The sequence below is a fragment of the Apteryx rowi genome, unplaced genomic scaffold (genome assembly GCF_003343035.1).
Source record: "Apteryx rowi isolate R43461 unplaced genomic scaffold, aptRow1 scaffold_119, whole genome shotgun sequence".
In the NCBI taxonomy this organism is placed as follows: Eukaryota; Metazoa; Chordata; class Aves; order Apterygiformes; family Apterygidae; genus Apteryx; species Apteryx rowi.
This window is the reverse complement of record NW_020447408.1, coordinates 1,946,750-1,970,145: the sequence shown is the minus strand read 5'-3', so window position 1 is coordinate 1,970,145 and position 23,396 is coordinate 1,946,750. Positions and strand designations below refer to the sequence as shown.

The following is a 23,396-nucleotide window of genomic DNA, read 5'->3' as shown; positions in this document are numbered from 1 at the left end:
GAGAACATCCACACACAAGAACTGCACGAACTTTAAAATAATGTGCTGTAGTCTCTCCATATGAACCCCCCAGTCTGAGCAAGGCAGAGYCTTGCTATACTCTGTGCAAAGTCTCACACCTCAGGCAGTTCTGAACAGATTAAGACACTTCTGGACAGATCTGAAGTGGAGCTGATGTCTTAAGGAGCAGCTCACGCATTCATTGGCACTGAACTGTATCAGCACGGCAGCAGGCTCCTTCCTGATATCGGGAGATTCACGCTTCAGGAAATTTTGCAAGTGATGCGTTTCTCCTATGCAAGCAAACCTCTCCAATGTAACATGCTTAACAGAAACGTTTCTGCAATGATTCATTTACCTGGAAATACACTTTTTTTTTTTTTTAATGCTACTATTTCCTAGTTGTCTGTAATCTCACAGACATCTGTATGACTAATTCCTAAGAGAGGCAAACTAGTTCTTTGTAACTAATTGGGCTCTAGGCTGACATCCTTACATGTAAATAGAACACAGTTTCCTGTAAATATTTTTGTATCACCCTGGAGAAAACAACAGTTATGTTCAACTAAAAGTATCTATAACACCATTACACACACACCAAAAAAAAAAGCAGTAAGAATCCCAAGAGATATAGGGTAAAATTTTCCATAGCACTTTGAATAACATAATGAAAAGTCAATGGTGTTTAGGTTCCCAAATGAAGTAGAAGACTTAAAAAAATATTATTCTTTGTTCTCTGATCGAAATCTGACTTTGCACTGCAATAACCAAGCAAAACGCATGCCAGCAGGCAGCCGGGGCTCACTGGCTTTTCAGGGTGTTACATCTCCACAGAACCCTGTTGCAGCCTAGGAAGCAGGCCATGAGGGTAGCAGTAAGAGTCTTTTCCTCTCCAAGCCAGTTGAGCCAGGTATTAACAGCTTTTCTGTAGATGCAACCACACCCATATATGCATCCTGCTACTTGTAAAAACATATTTTACCTTTCACAGACCTCTCCATCAGACACCAAGGGTCTATGCTGCAGACCAGGTGCCCCAAAGGCTCYGCAGCCTTCCCCGCTCCCTGGGCTTTGCCTGCCTGTGCTCAAGGCCAGCTCCGATGTGGCACAGCTGCGTAACTGGGCAATCACTGGCCTGCTGACTGACCGCTCACTGCCACCAGCCCCGCTGCGTGCTTCTCGCCCACCTACTGCGGGAGGGTGCCTCTTCCCAGGGCGGGCGCTGCCCTGCCTGCCTGGCTGCCACCCTCGGCTCCCAGCTCACCTTCCTGGCGGAGCAGCCTGCTCCTGGGGCTCCCCGACCCTGACTGCCAGGCCTGCAGCCCTTGGGAGCATGCCGTGGGGTAACCAGGGCTCAGGTGTGTCCCTGTCCCAGCTGTCCTTCACCCTTGTGATGGAGAGGGAACAGAGGGATGAGTATCATGCCTCAAATACAGATCATCTCCCCTTGCTGACCCATTCCTCCTTCCCTTCCCGTACACCAGGCATCAGCTGCCAGTTCATAAGCTCTTGCTTAGTAAATACCAAAGATAAGAGGAGAACATCAAATAGCAGTCTTTCTCTGAGAAACTCAAACACACCCTTTTCATTTTCTCAAGCACAGAGTTCACTAATGCTTCCTGGTAATTACTGTCATTACAGCCCTGTGCATTACCCTATTCCAGGCACAGATCAAGCAGCTGTTAGGAAGAGGCACCTGTTCAGCAGACTTTACCGAGCCCTGTCTTTCAGATGTAATTATATGAAAAATAGATGCATTGTTGGTAGTGTCTGTGCCCAGGAGCGCTCTGAGGCACCGCTCCTGCCAGGTGCCTCGATTACAGACTGCGGAAACCTCAGCGGGACACAGTGCGGGGATGGAGCAGCCCTTTGGTCACTGCCTCCAGGAATCAGGTTCTTTCAGGAGGTTTTTTTTTTAAAGTGCTTATTTGGAAACAGTCTTTGTCACATTCCCAGCTACTACATCAAAGACTTGGAACCGGAGGGCTGGGTGGGAATGTTGCAACACACCAGCGTGCCGGGGCTCACTGCTGAGGGCGACACTGCTTCCTTCGGCCCCAGGCCCCAACGGCAGCAGCAAGGGCTCACGTATTTCCAGGCAGCGCTGCAGCTTTTCTCCCCGCTCCGAGCGCCCTAGGGCAGGCTCAGCAGGCTGGGGAGCAGGAGAGAGGTGGCAGTGATGCACGAGGGAACAGGAGAACCCTGTGGCGGCATCCCAGTCGTAGAGGCGCTCCAGTGTCACGCAGTCCCGGCTGGGGGACGCCCTGGCACTCGTCAGGGCCCTACTTGTGCACCTTACAGACTGGGCGTCATCAAGCAATCTGTGTGGGACATCCACCAAATGAAATACCTCTCTTGGAGTGATGTTGGAAGCGCATTCGTTTCTTTTAAGGCTAGAGACTGCACAGCTGTTGCAGTGGCTCTTCTAGGTGCAAAATTGGGAACTGCTGATGCAAAAGATTTAGACAGAGAAGTGGTGAAGACAGACCATCGCAACAGCTCCTCAGTGAGGCACCTATACCAGCGAGTAAGCACAACAGGCAGGAATGGACGGCAGTTGAGCAAGGGAGGGAAAACGTGACAAAAACATCTTTAAAAGTCACTACATTGTCTTGCTTTTATATTCATATTCATTATTAAGCATTAACAGCAAAATCATTATCATTATTCCTTTGTACTTCTACAACCTGTATTATTACACAGCTTTACATTGACTAGTTATTTTTGCTTCATATTATATGTTACTATATCAATATTATTATCTCTATTCAGCAGAAGGGGAGAATTGGCACTTTTTTTCCTGGTAGCTGGCAAAACACAGTGATGTCACTAAGCAAAAGCGGTGCATAAGGAAAGGCAGAACTTGGCTCAGACTCTAAGTGAAGGAGCCAAGGTCACAGCGGAAGAGAAGAATGGAAGATTTCTGTTTCCTTGCTCTGCTCAGTGCGATATTCTTTCCTTCACACGAAATAAATTTAAGGTTAGACTCTGCATTCAGATTCAGTTAGAGACAGGAAAGTGGATTTCCTCGCTCTGATTAGAATCTGAGCATCTCTCCATTTTTTCCTCATCTGCTTTCAAACAAGACGATGCTGGCTACGATGGCAAACAGAGAAAATCAGGAGCACCTCTTCATAAAGAATCAGTTCTGTTCTTACAGCTGACCAGAGGAAGGGCAGGGGAAGCAACACTGAGCACAAATCCCTCCTCAAGTAACAGCTTCTTTACAATTTATTTTTTAATTTTAAATAAATGTCAATCTTGCTTATACTGTTAACTAACTACATAAATGAAATCACTAACAAGGAAGCAAACAGACTGTGTTAACAGCCAGTTAAGGAGATTGCTTTGACTTAAAAACATCTCTGCAACTATTTAATTACTTGAAGGCTGAACAATAAAGTACTGTAGGAAATTCCCCTGCTCATTCTCCTAGATACCAACTTACCTTTTCTCCAGAATGAACTAAAGAATGGTGTCATCAACATCATTTAAATATTTATTGGTGTGCAAGGACAACAAATATAAGGAATGTCTTTTTCCCCACTAGATCTTTCCTTTATGTCTGAAATTTATATAGTCGTCTGTAACTTTAGACAAAGTCATCTCTGCAGTTCCTATTAGTTACTCATGTCTCTTCTCCTCCCTCCCAAATATCAGCAAAGAAATGTTCTCATAAAGTCGCATACATAAAAAATGGAACACTAGTAAATACTAGGCCCAAAGGTGGAGATCTAGATCATCAGTTCAGTGCTACACAGACTAGAAAACACATCAGCCATTTCCATGAAATGCACATTAAGTTCTGAAACCCTCTCTGAAGGCATGTCTTTGAAGCATCTTTCTAAATATGATGCATTACCTGGTAAAAATTTTACACCACGCTGTGTTAAATATATCAGAGGATAACAGCTTGAAAACGAGCAGTATTTTTTCAGCAGCTTTCATACAAATTGCCTCTTTGCAGAATTTGTGGCACAACAGCCCTAATTTAACATCCAGAAAAAGACTCAGGATGCATTTCCAATAGACTCTGAAATGGCCTGGAAGAAAGCGGATGTGGAGAAGTATGGCTATTTCTAGAAGGCCAGCACTGCTAACTAGAAGGCTGTCGCACCAGGACTGCCTGAAGGGACATGAAAAGAGCCAGTGCTGGCTGAGGGGCAAGAGGAGGGGGGAGCAGAGGCAAAAACCTATCCCCGACAGCCGTTATAAAATTTCTTAAGATGATATTTTGGAGAGACCACTTGGAGAAATCTAAGGTGCTAACAAGCAAAAGCACTGAACGGTGCCAAGCTAATTGCTAAAGAAAATACTCTGGAATTTTCTGAAGAAAGAGGGCAGTGCTCACCAGAGGACGCAGCTGCCCAGGGGGAAGCACGGCTGCACAGAAAGGCCTCCTCACCCAGGCAGCCGAAACGCAGATAAAAAGCAGCATTTCCTATCTGTTGGCAAAGACCAGAAAAAACAATTCAAATATGAGACAGCAAAACCAGGACTCCCTGCTTCTGCTGCTGACTCTGCCACATCTACCCATCTGCGAACGTTATGTGCCTCCGCTTCCTCACTGATAACTTGGGGAAATCACACGTCCACACTTTGCAAAGGCAGAGGGCCGGCCGGGTTAGCTGTGTGTTTATACAGCTCTCCGAGTCCCCATTTTTCCCCCAGCTCCTGACGCAGTAAAACTGAGGGGAAATGACTCCGAAGGTCRGAGGAGACGACAGGAACAACGGTGTCAGGAGGGGCGCCGGCTCCGGGCTGGAAAGCRGCCTGCGCTGGGGCACTGTGAGATCAGCGCTGCCTCCTGCCATCATCGCCTTCCGCACAGCGCTGCCGGGCACGGCCCCGCGCGCACGCTGACCCCGGCGTACGCAGTTCATTCCTGTTCTCTCAGTTGTCTTCGCTTGTACTGGTCCACCTCCATCCCAGCCGTCGGGGAGAGCCTGTAAGAGTGTTCTGGCCAAGCTGAGTTTCATGTATTAAACAAAGCGTCGTAGCTTTTTCTTGACCTGCAGGACATGAAGATGTGAAAAGTGGAAATGGACACAAACTTCACATTCTAGAGTGCACTGTCCACAGTGGGAGACTTATCCTGTGGCCTTGAAATCTCTCTCTAATGGCACCACAGCATCAAGCCAAAAAGAAGAAGAAGAATGACCTTATGCTGGTGTTTTACTGGGAAAAGGACAAGAAGTCAGGAAAGAAATTGCTTTGTCTGCCCTCTGGCTCATCTTCACGTTCTTCTAATGTCAACAGTCCCACCACTTCATCTGCACTAGACCAGCCTACAACACTGGGCAGACCAAAGAGAAGAAAATGCCTTATCTGCAAGAAGTCAAAAAACAAGAGGAATTATTTGAGGATGACAAGAGGCATGAACTTAAGGAGGCGGGTAAGAGCAACTCAGTGAGGAAGGCCTGGGCAGTGCTTAAGCAGCTGGGGTGTCTCTTTTTACCATAAAAAGATGACTGGCAGCTGATGAGCTGTGATCCTCCAGGGCTAAGAGAAGGTGAGAACTAAACCATACTAGAAATGACGTGGAAGGGAGGACATCCTCTCTAGGCATAGACAAAGAGAAGAGCATAGGTGAGGACTTAGGAAATAAGCAGCAATTAAACCAGTATTCTGGATGTTCCTTTTACCCCAGGAAGTGTGCCAGATGCCAGTCCTGTGATCAGGAACTGTTCTTCCATATATGTTTTAAAGTTCCCTCCTCACTCCATCCTCTCTTACAGCTATAGAGGAGACACAGGTTGCCTGTTGTCTGAAAAAGCTCATGTAGTCCGTGCATTTTAATGAGGCTTCAGAGGTCCCAGCCCTGCTTCTGTTCATCCTCAGAACCCCCATTAAGAACTTTCTAACATTGTCCTGTATCAGAGCCTGGCTGCGGGGCGCACTTTAGGCAGTCACACTCTCTGAACTGCAGCATGAATTGACCAAAAGCTTTACCTGCACTTTTAGCACAGGGCCAAGCCCCAGCTCATTAGCCTTTCCAAGGGGTTGGGGACACAGCTGTGAACCTGATGCTGTTGCTGCATGATCACCCAAGTTTGGAGCAGAGCCAGATCACATCCCCCATGTGTACGCGCATTTGCATCCACAATGTCATATTAGCTCCCTTTATTAGGACAGAACTAAGCTGATTTAGACATAAGCTAAGTCATGCACAGTCCTAACTTTTATGCAAACCCTGTGACTTTCCAGAAAAGGAGGAGAAAGAAAGCTGCTGAATGTCCACTCAACAGAGAAGAGCTGGGGCGAAAGACCTGGGCCTTCCTTCACACCATGGCAGCGTATTACCCTGAGCAGCCAAGCAGCACCCAGCAGCAGGAGATGGCTCAGTTCTTTAACTTACTTAGCAAGTTCTACCCTTGCATAACATGTGCAAACAATCTCAGGAGCAGGTAAACTAAATCCCTTCTCAATAGACTTTTATCTAAATACGAGCATGTGGCAGATTTTAAATATGCAAAATTTGATATGCAGACATTTTGCTACTGGTGCATAAGTCAAATTAATGGATTTTTTTTTTTAATATCACATTGTTGATTAAATCACTACACTTGAGACAATATTCAGGCCCCCTTCAACACAACCTTCAGGCAGGAAAGCTGGTCTGCGCCACTGAGCTCTCTTAAGTGCAGCCTGTTGATCAGCTTGGTACCTAGGAGCACAAAGAATGTGGACAACTAGCAATGATATAAGGAGCTGGTCTGAAAGGATTTTGAAATATTAAGTGTGTGCTAAGGGTCTGAAGGCTTTTACAGTGACAAAGCAATGAGGGGACCTGGAACAGCTCAACTTTGCCCTGCTTGAACAGCACACATTACCTGCAGGGCTTGAAGAGGTGTAAATTGTGCAGTTACTGATACCTTTGTATTTATGGTAAATAAGTTATACAGATAGATACAGACTGCAGAGGAGGTATGTCCCCCTTGATCTGAATTATGTTTTTTTCTGCTCAAGGTGGAAGGCAGAACTCTGGAAGCTTGAATGTAGTCTCTGGATATTTATAGAGCAAAGCAGGCTACGTCTTAGTCTTTCCTTGTCTGGACAGTGAATTCATTGATTCTGCATGGGCATCATTTGTGTTTGTTTTTTTCCGCCTCTGCAGCTTAAGCACGAAAAAGCCAGATACCAGCAGCCGGAAGAACCTATGCCAGTGGCTCTGTGCGCTTCATAACGACGTGAACAAAATGTTGGGCAAACCTCTCTTTAACTGCTCCCAGGTGGACGAGCGCTGGCGAGAAGGCTGCAAAAGCGGCTCGTCTTGCTAGCACACGGACACGCTACAGGACGGAAAACCAATCCTATTCTCTTCAAATACGAGATTCAAAACTGAACCTGGTGCAATATCATTAAAAWTTATACAAATGAGCAGATTTGTGTGCAGTGTTTAACACAGCTTGAGAGAACAATCAGGCCAGATCTTCTCACCTGCAATCCGGGAAAACTGTCTTTCCAAGTGAGCTCCGGGGGCAGATGAAATTGCGGCTATGTGATTATATAGCTGCGACCACGGTCTTCTGTCACAGCAACGATTTCACAAACACACAGAAATTATGAATTTTGGCCTCCTCGGCACATGCAGCAGAGACCTAAAGGGGCAGGTTGGATCCCGCCGGCGCTCACCTGTGCGCACCCGCACTGGTACCRCCGCCGGACTTGGCGTTAATGAGCTATCGGCAGCGGGGATGGGGTGTGGGGGGGATGTGGAGTGTGCAGGTGGGACACAGTGTGTGGAGGACACGGCGTGTGTGCAGGACGTGGCATGTGGAGGACACGGCATGTGTGGGGGATGGTATGTGTAGAGGATGCAGCATGTGGAAGACACGGTGTGTGGAGGACATGATGTGTGTGGAGGACATGGTGTGTGGAGGACACAGGGTGTGTGGAGGACGTGGTGTGTGGAGGACGTGGTGTGTGGAGGACACAGCATGTGTGGAGGATGGTGTGTGGAGGACACAGCATGTGGAGGACACGATGTGTGTGGAGGACGTGGCATGTGTGGAGGACGTGGTGTGCAGAGGACACAGCGTGTGTGGAGGATGGTGTGTGGAGCACACAGCGTGTGGAGGACAGGGTGTGTGGAGGACACGGTGTGGAGCACATGGCTTGTGGAGGACACAGTGTGTGGAGCACACAGTGTGTGGAGGACACGGCATGTGTGGAGGACGGTGTGTGGAGGACATGGCGTGTGGAGGACACAGCGTGTGTGGAGCACACGGTGTGGGTGTACATGGGATGTGGTGTGTGTGTGTGTGAGCCGGGTCCATCACAGCCCCCGTTGGCCCCCTGTGAGGAGTCAAAGGGGATAAAGGGAAACCCGGAGCGCCGAGGGGACGGATAGCCCAGGKAAAAAAGGGGAAAACTCAGGTAAAGCCCCTCCTCCGCCTCCCTGCCCCCGCCCCCGCCATGGCGGCCTCCCCCGGCCCGACGTGCACCGCGGCCGCAACATGGCGGCGCCCGGTGAGGGCCGCCGCGGCGCCGCGTCCTTCCCGGGCACCGAGAGCGGCTCCTTCGCCTTCCCCTTCCCCGTCCCGCCCGGCGCCGCCGCCGGCTCCGGGGCGCAGGAGCCGCACAGGAAGCCGTGCCGGGCCTGCACGGACTTCAAGAGCTGGCTGCGCGAGCAGAGGAGGCGGGCGGCGCCGGGCGGCGCGGTGAGGCGGCGGCCCCGGCCCCGGCGGGAGGGGACCCGTCCCCCCCGGAGCCCCCCCCCCGGGAGGAGGGGGGTTGTGGGGGGGGCCGTCCCCACCGGAGCCCTCCCCGGGGGGTTGTGAGGGGGGGGGGCCCGTCCCCACCGGAGCCCCCCCCGGGGGGAGGGGGGTTGTGAAGGGGGGGGCCCGTCCCCACCGGAGCCCCCCCCGGGGGGAAGGGGGTTGTGGGGGGGGGCCGTCCCCACCGGAGCCCCCCCCCGGGGGGAAGGGGGTTGTGGGGGGGGGGGCCGTCCCCCCCGGAGCCCCCCCGGGGGGAAAGGGGTTTGTGGGGGGGGGCCGTCCTCACCGGAGCCCCCCCCCGGGGGGAAGGGGGTTGTGGGGGGGGCCCGTCCCCACCGGAGCCCCCCCCGGGGGGTTGTGAAGGGGAGGGCCCGTCCCCACCGGAGCCCCCCTCGGGGAGAGGGAGGTTGTGAGGGGAGGGCCCATCCCCACCGGAGCCCCCCCCGGGGGGAGGGAGGTTGTGAGGGGGAAGCCCATCCCCCGGGGCCCCCCCTCGGGCTTTTTGCCCCGCACAGTGGCCTCTGTCACCCCCTGGGTTYGGCGGGGGCCTGTTGTCATTCCCCGTCGGGGTGCGAAGGGGCCTTTCCCCCCGCCCCGCTCAGCCCCCGCGTGTGAGGGGCTCCGACCCTGACATCCCCCTGCCACCCTCTGTCCCGCCGCAGGACGCCAGCGCCGTCGCAGAGGAGAAGGAGCCGCCGCCGGACTGTCCCCTGGACAGCGAGCAGCTGGGCCGCAGCACCTGGGCCTTCCTCCACACCATGGCGGCGTATTACCCCGAGCAGCCCACTGGTGCCCAGCAGCGCGAGATGAGGCAGTTCGTCAACCTCTTCTCCAAGTTTTATCCCTGCGAGCACTGTGCTGAAGATCTGAGGGAAAGGTGAGCGGCTCTATCAGTGTTTTATGGTCGCTACTGAAATGCGTGACTGTGGTGGCTGTTTGCATATCATCGGCTCTTCTTATAGTTGGGGTTTATAGCCATCTGAACTGTTTTTCTTCCGTGTTTGCATAAACCACATATATGCTTTCTCAAAAAAAAAAAAAAAAAGCCCTTTCTAGTGCTGTTAAATCGTGTGCTGCCTCCAACACCTCCCAGAAGAGGTTTTGTAGTTTTTTCTGGTTCAAACCTGACCTGACTAGTTATGGAATTAGACTGGGGCTAATTTGGCTTTCAGGAAGTAAGTGTGTGCTTCTACCTCAAAAATGTGCTTTCACTGGCGATCTCAGCAGTGGAGCCAAAGACTGAAATGGGCTGTTACTGTCAACATATTTCTAGAAAATTTCAACTCCTATTTTTCAAATGATGAATGTGTTTAAAAAAAACCCCAAAACTAGTCAAATAGTATGGAGTGGGTACTGATTTATCTTGGTTAGTGATGAAATTAAGTATCTTTGAGTGGCAACAGATTTTGTCATATTGGGGGATATCAAATTGGTGATTTTCATCTCTAGAAACAGGCTCTCCTTAGCCACTGAGAAGACTGAATAGTGTTCAGCTGGGTAATACAAAGACAGCTGAAAACTTGCATAGTGTTTAGGAATACTCTACGCACTGGGTGTAACTAGAGCTAAATAAATTATAAGCTAGGCTGATTCTTTGTCCAAAATATAACGGAATAGAGAAAAAACTTTTTTTTCCTATTCGAAAGCTAATTAATGACTGAAAGTCAGCAGGTGTCACATGGTAGGAAAAAAACTGCTCAATGTTTTCCACTTGTACAGTTAAGATCTTTTTTTGTTATTATTATTACTATTGAGTGTATTGAGGTATTTGAGTATTTCTTGCTTCTCATCATGGATAGGCTGTTTGACTCCTGCATCTTTTTCAGTTGAGAACAAGACTAGGAGTTGAATGAAACCAAGCTGGTTGCAGCTGTTGTTGTTTTATTGGGGAGGTTCAGCCTCTGGTGATCACTGATCTTGATGTGCTGTGTTCTGGGGTCTCTTTGGGACTCATCTTGCAATAATGGAAGAGGAGACTCCAGCTGTCTGTGTGCTATATTCCTGCTTTGGTGATTGAGATTGGTGACTGTAAAGAAATAACATTTATTTCCTCTTCCCTGTCCGCAGATTACGTACAAATCAGCCCGATACTAGCAACAGAAATAACTTCTCCCAGTGGTTGTGTCTTCTTCATAATGAAGTAAACAGGAAACTGGGGAAAACTGAATTTGACTGCTCTCGTGTGGATGAGCGCTGGCGAGATGGTTGGAAAGATGGTAGTTGTGATTAATCTGTAGAGACTGCTCTGGAAATTTAACAGCCCCAATTCTGGTTTGAAGTCACTACAAGGAGAAGTGCAAGTAAATGTGTGTGTGCATGTGCGCATGACTGATGTGGCTTCTGGAAATAAAGGTGAAACCAATTGTAAAAGACAATTTGAAAATCTTATCCTAAGAGTATTTTGATAAATGATCACACAGAATATATTGCCCATAATCTGAAGGATTGAGGCCTTACATTTGGCACAGGAATTGGCAGAAACCTGTGAAATTAAGTTACTGACAAACTTGTAGAGACTTTTTCATTATTACATTTCCTTATTTTATGGGCATTCTGTGACTAGAGTTCCTTTTCCCTGCCTTAGTTGTAGGGAATTTCCCTTCAGCATTTTTTCATTTATCTGCAAGCATTGCCTTAATGTTTTAGAAAACACATCTCTCTTTCCATGTTGCTTTATCTTTGTTGTTCTGATACAGCAAACTYGTACTGTGTTTTGTGACAAGTCTGTAGTCCTTGATCTCTTTTTCAGAGATCTTCAGTGCTTGTTGTTAAACTTGCATCCCGTTCATTTGCTAAAGTGCCTGAAGGCAGGTACATTTGATTTAAATACTAAGGTCACAGAACCCAGATCTCTCATTCAGTCTTTGTGTTTCAATTTATCATGTAGGAGGATCTKGTTGAAAGGGAAATTAAAGCATGGCAAAAAAGTCAGTCAGAAGTATCAACTGGATGAAACTCAAGTGTTTTAAATTGATTGCTAATTTTGTTTGGATTTGGACAGGGTATGATAAGTTCTATTGAGCCACTTTCTTTTGAAGCAGTTCCCCGCCTGCCCTGCCCCATGCCCTATCTCTGCTGTGAACTTTTGTCAGTCATGAAAATAGCTCTAATGAGCTGAGAGAGATTGATAACTGTTATGAAGCGTATTCAGATTTGTTTAGCATACAGTATTCTGAGATATCATTTGTGTTTTGAAATTCTTGACTGGTACTTGCTGACAAGATTGATATTCTGGTGTACCCCTAGCTAAAATGTGCCCAGAACAAAGGCACTTTACAACCCCCTGCAGCATTTGAGTTTTGCTTAAGACTGTGATGCCAGCTTTACGTAGTATTTATTGCACAGGGGACTCAAAGTAGTCTCRAAAGTAGATTCCCTCCCTAGAAAGTGGTCAGAATCCTTACTATATGTATTTTTCTTATGTCATCTATACTGCATCAGTATGTTATTGAGATATATATGTGAATTTCAGATTCAAGTGAAATAGTATAAATGATTTATACCACAATGTATTTATGTAGACAATTTACAAAAAAGTCAAAATAATTTCACATTCTTAAAATAGTAATATGATGGCCTTCTTATTGCATTTCTGGCTATGAAAAGTTTGCAAGAGTTTGCACAAACCATGACGATAGTAGGCTTTTTCCCTCTGAAYTTCCTGCTGATGTTTTCTTGCATGTTTAATGAGTTTCCTTATTTCATGCACTACAGTACACCTGTAAATTTACTCTCGCTGATAAAGTGTGTTACATGAAAATGTTAACAGGTAATACATTTACAATATTAGGGAGATGACAGCTCATATCTGAGAACTTTGATCTTAAGTCTTTCATGCATGGGGCTYTTCAGTGTTTAAAAAAGCAGTCAGAGCTTTGCAAATATGTTCAGCTGGTTTATGGCATATTCAAGTCCTTTCAAGTTAGACCTGTTAAAACAGTATTAGACAGATGTTATAGATATGTAACACTCAAGTGACTGCATATTATCGCAGGTTTTATGTAATAACATTCCTAAATACAAAACTAACAAAACTGAAGATAGTTATCTTGTGATGTATGCAATCCGACTTAAAAGTTCGGGATGTCGTTAGCTATTAAAAGTGCTCTAAGAACTTTCCTATTATGTTGAGTTTCTTAGGACAAACAAATTCCAGCCCCTAGTTTTTGCTTTTTAATAATAAACTCAAATCTCCAGAGTTAAGCATGTTGGTATCCGCTGGTGGGGAGAGGACCAACACAACGGCTGTCGTACCACTTTTGACTAAATCATGACTGTCATGATTTAGCCAGTTCTTTCRGGATAGCTTTAGCAGCTATGGGGAGACACTTTCTTCTGGACTTGATGTGCTAAAGCAGGAACTTATTGCTCTTCCTTTCCACTCTGCCCTTAACTACTCTGTATGGTGGTTTAATTGTCCATGGAGGAGATCATGAAACTTCTTCCTAATCTGCTTCAGTGTAAATAGGTTGGTGAAACACCTCCTGTCTCATTTCAACGCTGAAAATGAGCCAGGTCACTGATATGCACTTATTCATGCCAGCGTGCTTGAGCTCTGCAGATAAGTCTTATGACCGCTGCTGTCCTGTGCTGGCATGCAATTGGTGACAGGCAGGTGAGGGGTAACCCTCCACCATACTAGTGCGTCTGTCCATATCTTAAGAGTGTAGAAAGGGGAAAAAAATCAGACATCCCTCTCAAAATCAGAGTTGGGGACCAGCTGTGGGAACAGAACAACTTTTTGTCATCTTGCCTTGCGTTGGTCAAGGAGGTAGAGGTGTGCAGAAGGAAAAGCCCCTTCTGCTGCTCTGTTTATTCTGGCAGGGAACAGAGGTAGGGGAAGAGCCTTAAAAGCTGAAGCTGGTATCCTTAGCAAATGCCTCCTAATAATGAGACTACCAATTGTGGGTACTAGGATGTTAGGGCAATTTGTAACTTTGCTAAGTGGCCATTTGGTAAAGCACGTGCTTGCATTTTCTGTTGTTCTTTCCTGTTTATGGCTTGCAGAAGAGCTTTGACTTGTCATGTGTTTCTCAGGCATAACGTCATCTCTGTGGACTTGACTGTGGGGGGGGATCTTCTTGCTGCTTGGACTACATCTAAAAGTTTAATCTTATGTATGAAATTTTTTTTTGAAAATACTTGTATTTGTTTACAGAAAAGAAGGAAAAAATGTGAATTCTCTTCTAAAGCACTTGATTAAATCTAGTTTTAAAAATATATGTATTCAGATTATATTTCCTGTTGATGTAAAAAATAATAAAGCAACCGAGTGCATTCCTGGCTTCCCTACTGCATGAGCCCTTATGAAAAGCCATCCTGACATGCTGGGGTGTCTGATGTTGTGCATGGCCGTATATTGCTGCCTGAGCTTGATCAGTTGTGTATTTCTGTGTGTGTGTATTGATCAGAGAAGCTGGGGCTGCAGTTGGTCCTTCTCTGTTGAGCTGTTGAACTGATGCAATTTTCTTCAGACAAAGAAGCTACAAAAATGCAGAGTTTTTTTGTAGACCAGGTCCTTGCCCATCAATTTGTAGCTTGGTTATATTTGGGGACTGGTGAGGTATTTTTTATGGGGTTCAAGTGTTTTTTGACATATGTTTCATCATTAAGGGTAACAGTAGTTGGGAGTAAGCTCCAATCTTGCTTAATATGAGCAGGATGGCAGTTGGGGGTGTCATCCCCTGAAGGGCCATGTTTATATTAGCTGCATATTCACCACACAACCATGTGTTTCCCATCCCCTTTGCCGGAAAGGGAAAGCTGCTTTCTGTTAATACGAGGAGCCCTTGCAAGACAAAGCACAGTGAGGAGGAGCAGGTGCTGCCTGAGGAACTTGTGGGACCTGACTCAAGAGCTGCTCCTGTGCAGTAGGCACCTGCTAACCTCCAGCTTCCCATAGGACTTACTGTCTTCATGGACTGGTTTGCACTGGTAGCTGTGGTGACTTTTTTTTAACCACCCCCACCACCACTCCCCAGCTCCCGAAAGCAAAGAGCAGGGAGCCCCGAGGGAATGCCTGCTTCATGAATGGGAGGCAGAGCTGCCTTGAGCAGTAACAAGTGCAGATGTTGACAGAAGCACTACGATGCTTTTAACATTTTTCCAGGGATTAGCTGTTCCTTTGCAGTGTGTTGGGTGCGTACAGTCAGATTCCCAGGAGCGGCTTTGCTTGCATGTGTGTTTTGCTCCAGCCTCTTACAGGCAGTGTGTGATACTTCCTCTTGTGGAAGTTTTACAGTCCCCATCCTCTGATCGGCCATGACTTTGTTCTGTGCTCCAGGCTTTGGACGGGGTGGGGTTTGATAACTTCCTTTTCTTTCCTCCTATCAGCATTGATATATATATATTTTTTTTCCATTTTTGGAATGGTTGTTCAGGCTTCTTCTCTGCAGTGGCGGAGAGGACCTGTTCAGTATTTTGTGCAGTCAGGAACTGGTACTTCAGTAGAAACTGCCAACCAGGTTGTGTGTGAAGTCAGCTCTTGATATTCTAGGCTAATAGGAGAAGTAAGATAAAGTATGCAAAGCAAAATCATGACTAATAGCAAATAGGCAAATTGGCAGTAGGAACCCAGAACACTGTCAGAGAGGAAGGAGGTCAGCACTACGATCAGCTAGAGCACTGACCTGAATTGGCGAGTCCCACAGGGAAGTGTACCTGAACACCATTATGCTGCTTCCAAGCTGGCTCATGCAGAGTCAGGTGTCTGCGCTGCCGCACAATTAATTCAGAGCCAAGGGACCTGAGCGATGATGGTGGTTATGAGGCAGGATACATCTGCTGCAACTCAGAAAACTCACTACAAAACTCTGGAACGGCGATTGTTTCCTTCCAGCTAAGGATAAATATGACTCAATGCCCTTGTTTGTATTGAGGGTATCTGTCGTCTTATTTCTAGCAGTTCTTCATTTTTAGAGTTRTTCTTGACGTTCTTCATCTAGAGGTAAAGGTTAACCAGAAGCACTAGTACTTGTCTGCCAAACTTTGAAGCTGTTTTGTTCCCCTTGGTGAGTGACGATTCTGTCTGTGCATATTGAGCTAGCGAAGACTAGCTAATGCAGCCCTGCAAGTCAGGTTGGAGTTTGTCCGGGCATGCAGCATCTGGCATGGTCTAGCTGTCAGACAGTGGTCATGGCCCTCAAGCCTGCTGAGTTCTGCTCCTTTCTCTCCTGACCTTGCTGCGTTGCTTCCTCCTGAAAGGTGCCCTGTGTTTCTGTGCACTGTGAGAGTACAGGCTGTTGTTTTTCCTTGGAGCACTCATACTGTGGAAGTCTCATTGTGGTCCCAGGTTTTCCCTCACAAATATCACACACTGTCATGCTTCTTGGCTTTTCTTGTCCTTTACTGCATTGTGCTTTGGAGATCTGTGGGAGCTACACAGAAAAGTTGCTTTGCGTCTTAACCAAGCAAACAGTAGAGGGCAACAAAGAATATATTTAGTTGACTTTCTCATTTCTTTTTTTATGCTTTGTAAACTGCTCCAAATAACAAAGGTTTCACCTTGTGCTAGTCCCTTTCCTGTGGGTTGTGGGAAGAGATTTTGTTGACTTAAAGTTTCAAGCCACTAGTCTGAAAAGTAACTGAGTTTGGTTATAAGCTACCATGTGCAATATCTCTTCTATAATTACCTAAATGAGGGATGTGTTATTTCTCTGCTTGAAGCTAAAATCTGTACTTGGGAGTATAATGAAGTACTGTCTGAATGCTGTTTCCAGCATGCTTCCTACCTAACTTCCAGCTGCTTGTATATGGAGAAATCCTGGCTTCTCTTATTGAGCAATTAATACACTGGAAAAGGTGAATGAACTTTATCTGATGATTTTATACCAGTCACTTTCCCATACAGAGCATTTTCTGTGTGTAATACAGGACATCACTTGTTTTGCACTGTGAACTGTTTTAGGTATCTCACAAACCTAGCCAGAAGACAGCAGAGCGCTGAGGCACTTGCAGGCTAAGTCAATGCTGTAGTAGGTAGTGAGTCCTGCCGTGCTGGGTGGAAGTCAGTTCCTCAGTAGAAGTCTGTCTCGCTCTGCCCTTTGGGTGACTTGCTGTACAAAAGCAACTTAGTTGTGGCCAGCCTTCAGATGTCCTCTTGATGGCAGAGACTGCTCTGGTTAGATCTTGTGCAACCAGAACATAGCTTGCTCTTGTTCCTCCTGTGATCTGAGCCAACAGCAAATGAGAGCCAGATGCCTACCTTGCCTAAAGCTGAACTGGTCCATACTGGCACAGCTCTGAGGGTGTTTTTCCTGAAATTTTCTCCAGGTGGTATTTGAACTTTTCAGGATTTTCCATCATAACCATTCTGCACCAATAATCTCTTTTATATATGCACAGACATGCATGGTCACTTGCACAGACCAGACACGTGAAAGGAGAAAGGCAAACAGCAGTCATGAAACGGGCACTACTTTCAGTCAGGAGAAGGGATTGAACTTGCTTGCCAAAGTCATCGTCTATTCTGGTTGCTTTATGGAAGAAGGAGAATTTGAAGGGAATACCAGAAGACAACTGTGATTTCAGGAAACCTGTTGATACAGGGATACAACCCAGCATTTCTGCATGGGAGGAGGTAGGAAGAAACTCCAAAGAGTTCCATGGGAGCCTCACTCTGAATTTGCACATCTGAGAGAGTAAACAGCTGAGTTAAATTAGCTCCCTTCTCACAGCAGACATCAGGCAGATACTTCTGTTTTTCCCAGAACATCAAGTTTAGCTCTGGTCTCAAGTCCTGCTATGGGATGGTGGTGGACAGGGGCTTTCCTTTCAAACACTGAGTATGGTCTGGCAGAACCCAGGCTTTTCCTGCTTCCATCATTGACACAGGGCCCAAGCTACCGGTGGTATGAAAAAATGGATATTATGACTGTGTTTCATGTCATGCTCCTTAGATGGGATAAAATACCCTACACGAGGTATGTGAGAGAAGGGCCCTATGGCTGGATCACTTAGCTGAGATTCAAAAGATCAAAATTCAGCTCTCTGTTGGCCACAGACTTCTTGCTAGGCTCCAGGTAAGTCACTTCATCTTTTGGAGCCACACTTCCCCTTCTGCAAAATGAGTATAAAAATAGCAGCCTTTCACCAGCCTTTGCCTGTATTTCCTATTTAGATGACAATCTCTTTCAGGAGGCTATCTGAACATGCTCACATGCATCCTGGGCCTGAGACTGGTCACCATAACACAAATCACTCATCTCAGTCAGCCCCACAAATCTCCTTTACCTCCAGTTACATTACCTTTGAACTCCAAGGACCTGTTTAATATGCTGTGTGTTCAATTAGAATACAAAAGGCATTTCTTGTTTTCAGCATGTCACTACAAATACCATGTTCACTGCGCAACCATTGTGGACCTTTTTTTCCCCCAGAACTTGCACTATGGATCTTACATTGTTAAGTAACATAGGCAGAAATAATAATAACAAAATGACTGAGCTGGGAGAGCAACTTTGGCAGCAAAGCTTGCTGTAGCTCAGACAGAATTGTAGGAGCTACACATGTCAGAGCACGGCTCGAGCTGCTCAGAGTCTGCCCCGTGTCCTTGTAGCTGTCAGCCCAGCTCTCATTACCATGCCTGCTTAGCTGAAACAGTGAGCAGGCAACAGATGACGAGCACAGAAGTCAACTTTCTGGTCAGGCCCTACACAATGACTTGCTGTTGTGGTCCTACAGAGGTCAGTTTGCAAAACAGCTAGAGATTTTCTTTTCCCCTTTTGTCTTGCTCATCACAGGATGTTTGTGCTCATTCACCTTGAAGTGTTCAGCCCAGTGAGCGAATCAGATTAGATTACTGGTTTGCAAAAAATCCCCAACTTTTTGTGCTGAAATTTTTTGAGAAGCAAAGAATAAATTTACCAGATGAGATATCAAGCCTGTGATTTCACCACTGGAAAGCGTTTTGAAACCCTCTGGGGGTTTTTGTTCAGTTTGGTTTTTATGCAAGTGCTGAGATATTAACTCTTCTGTTCAAAACAAACGCTATCTCAATTAATTAAATTCTGCTATCCAAATCTTCCCCTAGCAATTCTAGTTAGAGAAGTTTTCTGCATTTTCTCATAGCACATTTTTCTTGTATTTATACTTGCGCAGTAACTGCCGAATCCCACCTCAGAAATGACTGCATTTCAGATGTGGATGAGTAACCATCTAATAAATGGTTTTCCAGTTATTTTTGGATCTCTTAGCTACTTAATGCTCTCCATCCTTTCTAGTGATAGCACGCTAAGGTATTATTAATCAGGAAGCCCATTCTCTCTGTTGCTGGACACTATGAATTTCTAAGCACCTCTCGGAGAGATTTCCATTGACTCTCCTGTTTTTCTAGAGACTAATGGCTGCAAGCRATATTAGCCAAACTCTAATGAATGTCAAGCAAAGCATTTCAGAGTAACAAGTAAATGAACGTAGATCAAAAGTGTTGCTCCAAGCGTACTGTTCAGACAGCACATAAAAAGCAAGCCGTTTTACCACCTACGCCAGTGTAAAAGATAACGTCTGACCTCATGGAACTCTGTTGAGGTCAATGGACTATAAACCATGGCAGAAGTCAGGCTGGCTCAGCCGCACGCGCGGCTGCAAAGTGCCTGCTTTGAGCTTATTTGGAGTGTTCGGCAGAAGCAGTTTCTCTATAAATACATCGTCAAAACTGTTTTGAGGGCAAGGCAGTTTCACATCAGTATTTTAGTTTGAGGATGTTAAAGCAGTAGACATGGCTAACCGATTGTTTCATTTGTAAAACCGGGGCATCTAACTGCTGTCCTCTGCCGCAGAAAATCTGGTCAGTCCTACTGAATGTATTTGTGTTGACTTACCGTGACTGTTACTGGGCTTCCTATGGGCCAGATCCCGATCCAGGAACAGCAGCACTGGAACTGTGAGGCAGGGTGCATTGGTCTCAGCCACCTGCTTGGAAATTTTAGCAAATATGTTATGCTTCACAAGTGGGGCAGGTTAGGATCTCACGCAGTCCTTTAAGATCATTCGGCTGACAAGAGGTGACTTGGTAAGCTCTCATAAATTGCTGTGTTCAGTCATATGCCCATAAAAACATCGCCGCGCTTACCTCTGCACAGCTAGATAAAATCAGCCCTTAGCTGAATGGATATGGCTGCCTCAGACATGCTTTGAAGAAGAGAAAGCCCCACATCTTATCTCCTCAAGGATATCACACCCAGGTACTTACCCTTGTGTAAAAACTGCATTGCTTTGTTTTTGTTTGTTTGTTGGAGACAAAGAGTAAGAAGTCCCTGTGGCTACAAGAAGCATGAAGCAAACTCCTGTTTTGCAACACCCTTAATTAAACTCGTGTAAAACCAGAACATGGACAGATCCTGGGCACTTGTCTGTCTACTGTTCTGTCTTCTCCCTGTCACTGGAATCCAGTGGGAAAAGTAAATGCGGACAGAACTGATTAAAACTGGAAAAATGCTTTGGAAATTGCCATCTCTGAACCCTGTTCTCTTTCTCCATTTCATGGGGGAAAATAATCAAGAAAACTGTTCAAGATTGAATATACTTTTCTGTTATTGGCTGGCTATGTATATCTGTTAACTTATTTGCAGCCACAGAAAGTAAAATAGAAGTACAATTTACATGTAGGCGAGAGAGCGAGCTACTCTGCTTTATCAGCACAACTGTAGCAGGAGACAAAAGCTAGCACACCGCGACATGAGAAACGACTGTATGAATGCAGCAGAAGTTGGAGAGATGAAACTCAAGGGAAGAGGACGAGTTTAGAAGCCGGGATTTCTGTGGGAAACTTGCCTCATGCGTCACCATCGTGCTCCGAAGAGAACAAACTGTTTATTTGTCTTGATACGGTTGCAATTTGTTCTACGGTAGTATCTAAAAGATTCAGCCTGGATCTTGTTCTCATTGCGCTTTGTGTTGTCCAACATGTGCCCGTCCCAATCTGGGCAGATGAGCTGGGCAAGGCGTTTCAGGAAGGGGGAAGAGAGGCCCAAAGGGATGGAAGGAAGTGTCTTGTCCAGTGTCACTAGAAAACCAAGAAGAGCTGCCAGAGCTCTGGGTGGTTCTCTGGGCAGGAGCCCCAAGAGCACGCTGCTGCCCTGGGTGAGCCCTACCCCGGAGCTTCTCTTCATGTCATTGATTTTCTCAGGGTCTGTCCTCAACCTTCTGCTTAGGTGAACTGATCCCGTTGCACGGCTGCCTCGGTGGTGGTGTACAGGTAGCTGGGACAAAGCACACTCACAGGCTTTGAAAAATCCACTTCTAAAGGACAAAATGAATCTACCGACCATGTTTGGGGGATTTTTTGAGTTCCATTTAAGGCAACTCCTGTATAGACTGTGACCAACCGTGACCTCTTACCACAACACTGGCAGCAGCAGCTCTTCCCCGTGTGCTCACGAAGAGCAAGAATAGCGAGAGCAGCCGCTACAGAGCGTTAGCAATTGCCAGCCTGAAGCTAAGGAGCACGAAGCAGCGTGGTGACCGTGCACGCTGGCGGTGCCACCTGGCAGCCGGGGCTTTGCGACGTCCCTTCTCGTGACAGTCACCCGGTTGGACTTTAAATGCAGATGAAAGCACCGGGGAGTCCCAGTGCGCTAAGCAAGATGCTCTCCTCCCGAAGCCCCTCCGTCCGCCTGCGGTGTCGTGTGGCAGTGACTAGAGGGGACACGGGCTCRCGGGGCGAGGTGAGGAGCGTGCTGAGCTCCCACGGCCGTGCTGGACGGCGGAGGCCCTGCCGCGCTCGCCGCCCCTCCTGCAGCAGGGCTGGCCTTGCCTCCGTAAACGTCTCCGGGCTGCTAGATGCAGGAGTTTGGTTTTTTCCCAAAGCATTAAAATGATTTTGGGGAACATTGAAATAGCAGCTTCTAAACTACCGCTGCGGTTTGAAGATGTCGCCTGTGGTGACCCTTCGAATAACTGTGCTCCTTGCTCTTAACGCGCGGCTCAGGGACGAGGTTGTTGGGGTGCTCTCGACGCGGGGGCGAGCGTCCCCGGCCGACCCGCGGGGCTCTGCCGGGAGGAGAGCAGGAGGTGCCAGCCCGGCGTTCTCTTAACAGCTGCTTCTTTTTCATGTAGTAAAATGCGATTTCTACTGAGCCGGTGACATTGAGAAATGAAAGGCTGAATCCTGCTTTTCCTGCGGAGAGTCAGAAATAGATCTGGAGAGATGATGACTCACCTGTAATTGAGAAAAACGGAGCGGCAGCGTCGCGAGCGGTGGCGGTTAAGCCCCGATCACCCCCTGCCAGAACGAAGAGCCCGGCGGGCTGCAGAAGGCCGGAGGGAGCCGGGCGTCGCGGCCCGGCGCGGGGGGCTTGGCACGCACACCCCACCTGCGCCTGTGCGCGGCCAGGCCGGCAGCAGCCGTGCCGCTTGCTGTCCCGGGGAAGCAGAGCCGCGCGGACGGTGTGCATTGCCCGAGGTCGCGCGCGGAGGCGGCGGAGGCCCGGAGCCCCGCGTGGGCCTGGTCGGCGGCCCGCTCCGTGCCAGCGGCGCAGGCGTATCCCTCGCTGCGACTTTTCCCGCAGTGCCCGTCCTGGGCAGAGGGGTGACGTCAGAGTTGTCATGGCATCGGTATCTATGGAACCGGCATCCTCATCCCGGCGGTGCCGGCCTCGCTGGCGGGGGAGCCGAGCCTCCGGCCTCGGGGGAACCTCCCTTTGCCACGGTCGAGGGTTGCCCTCCGTCCCCTCCTCCCCGCTGCCCCGGTGGGAGCGGGCAGGGGGCTGCGGGCCTGGCCCGGACCCTCCTTCCCCGCGGGGCACGGCGAGAGCGGCAGCCCCCCGTCAGGCTGCGCTTCCCACCTCTCGGAGGTGCGAACCGGTTTCGCTTGCCCGGAAGTGCTGGGCTGAGCCTGCCCTGAGGAACGGGTTGCTCTGAACCAGAGGCCCCAGCTGCGGCAGCAGCTGAGCACCTTGCTCTTATCACACCTCAGAAACCTTGCCGGAGCTGAGCTGCGAGGGGGGAGCGTGCCCCCCTCCGCCGAGCCCGAGCAGCAGCTCTCGCCCAGGCTGCCGCCGTACTCCGGCTCTGCGCCGCCGGCGTGCGGGGYGGCAGGCGTGTTGCCTCGCGTGGGGCATCAAGCAGGGGCCAGGCCGGGGCCAGCAGTGTCCTCGAGGGGCACGGGGGTGCCGAGCCGGGCTCCRGGGCACCTTCTGGCTGAGGGGCCTGCAGGAGCGAGGGAGAGTAACTGGCCTTGCCGGCTCCTGCCTGTCCCTGCCGTCAGCGAGGGAACGAGGGCAGAAAGGGCGGCTGCCGCGCAAGGCAGGACCTGCTGTTGCAGCACCCGTGGGATGGGCAGGACCAGGCTGCTCTTTGCACCTCCTGGTTCACCTGCCTCCCCTGCGCTGCCAGCTCCAGCGTCTGCCTCCTTGCAGCAGCACGGTGACTCTGGCTGCAGCGCGGTGACCCTTGCAATAGCACGGTGATCCTTGCTGTTGCACAGAGACCCTGGCTGCAGCACGGTGACCCTGGCTGCAGCGTGGTGACCCTTGCAATAGCACCGTGACTGGCTGCAGCACTGTGACCCTTGCAATAGCACCGTGACCCTGGCTGCAGCACTGTGACCCTTGCAATAGCACCGTGACTCTGGCTGCAGCATGGTGACCCTTGCTGTTGCACAGAGACCCTGGCTGCAGCACGGTGACCCTTGCAATAGCACGGTGACTCTGGCTGCAGCACGGTGACCCTTGCTGT

At 48.4% G+C, this 23,396-nt stretch overlaps 3 protein-coding genes across 3 annotated transcripts in view; all 3 read left to right on the top strand.

Moving 5' to 3' along the window:
- The first annotated feature begins 4,534 nt into the window (after window positions 1-4,534).
- On the top strand, window positions 4,535-7,431 carry LOC112975645 (FAD-linked sulfhydryl oxidase ALR-like). The gene is made up of 3 exons (XM_026086010.1): window positions 4,535-5,395; window positions 6,208-6,407; window positions 7,118-7,431. The coding sequence occupies exons 1-3, from the start codon at window positions 5,120-5,122 to the stop codon at window positions 7,278-7,280; spliced, it is 639 nt and encodes a 212-aa protein (XP_025941795.1). The 5' UTR covers window positions 4,535-5,119; the 3' UTR covers window positions 7,281-7,431.
- Window positions 7,432-8,459: 1,028 nt separating this feature from the next.
- On the top strand, window positions 8,460-14,005 carry GFER (growth factor, augmenter of liver regeneration). The gene is made up of 3 exons (XM_026086199.1): window positions 8,460-8,663; window positions 9,383-9,597; window positions 10,788-14,005. The coding sequence occupies exons 1-3, from the start codon at window positions 8,460-8,462 to the stop codon at window positions 10,948-10,950; spliced, it is 582 nt and encodes a 193-aa protein (XP_025941984.1). The 3' UTR covers window positions 10,951-14,005.
- Window positions 14,006-20,396: 6,391 nt separating this feature from the next.
- SYNGR3 (synaptogyrin 3) overlaps window positions 20,397-23,396 on the top strand; it is a 21,697-nt gene continuing 18,697 nt past the window's right edge. The window contains exon 1 of the mRNA XM_026084730.1: window positions 20,397-20,409. Coding sequence (XP_025940515.1) covers window positions 20,397-20,409 — 13 coding nt within the window. The remainder of the gene's footprint in view (window positions 20,410-23,396) is intronic.

Coding starts and splice junctions, on each gene's coding strand:
- GFER (XM_026086199.1), top strand. CDS start 8,460: ATGGCGGCGCCCGGTGAGGGCCGCCGCGGCGCCGCGTCCTTCCCGGGC. Junction 8,664..9,382: donor GGGCGGCGCCGGGCGGCGCG/GTGAGGCGGCGG, acceptor GTCCCGCCGCAG/GACGCCAGCGCCGTCGCAGA. Junction 9,598..10,787: donor GCTGAAGATCTGAGGGAAAG/GTGAGCGGCTCT, acceptor CCCTGTCCGCAG/ATTACGTACAAATCAGCCCG.
- LOC112975645 (XM_026086010.1), top strand. CDS start 5,120: ATGGCACCACAGCATCAAGCCAAAAAGAAGAAGAAGAATGACCTTATG. Junction 5,396..6,207: donor GCATGAACTTAAGGAGGCGG/GTAAGAGCAACT, acceptor GTGACTTTCCAG/AAAAGGAGGAGAAAGAAAGC. Junction 6,408..7,117: donor GCAAACAATCTCAGGAGCAG/GTAAACTAAATC, acceptor CCGCCTCTGCAG/CTTAAGCACGAAAAAGCCAG.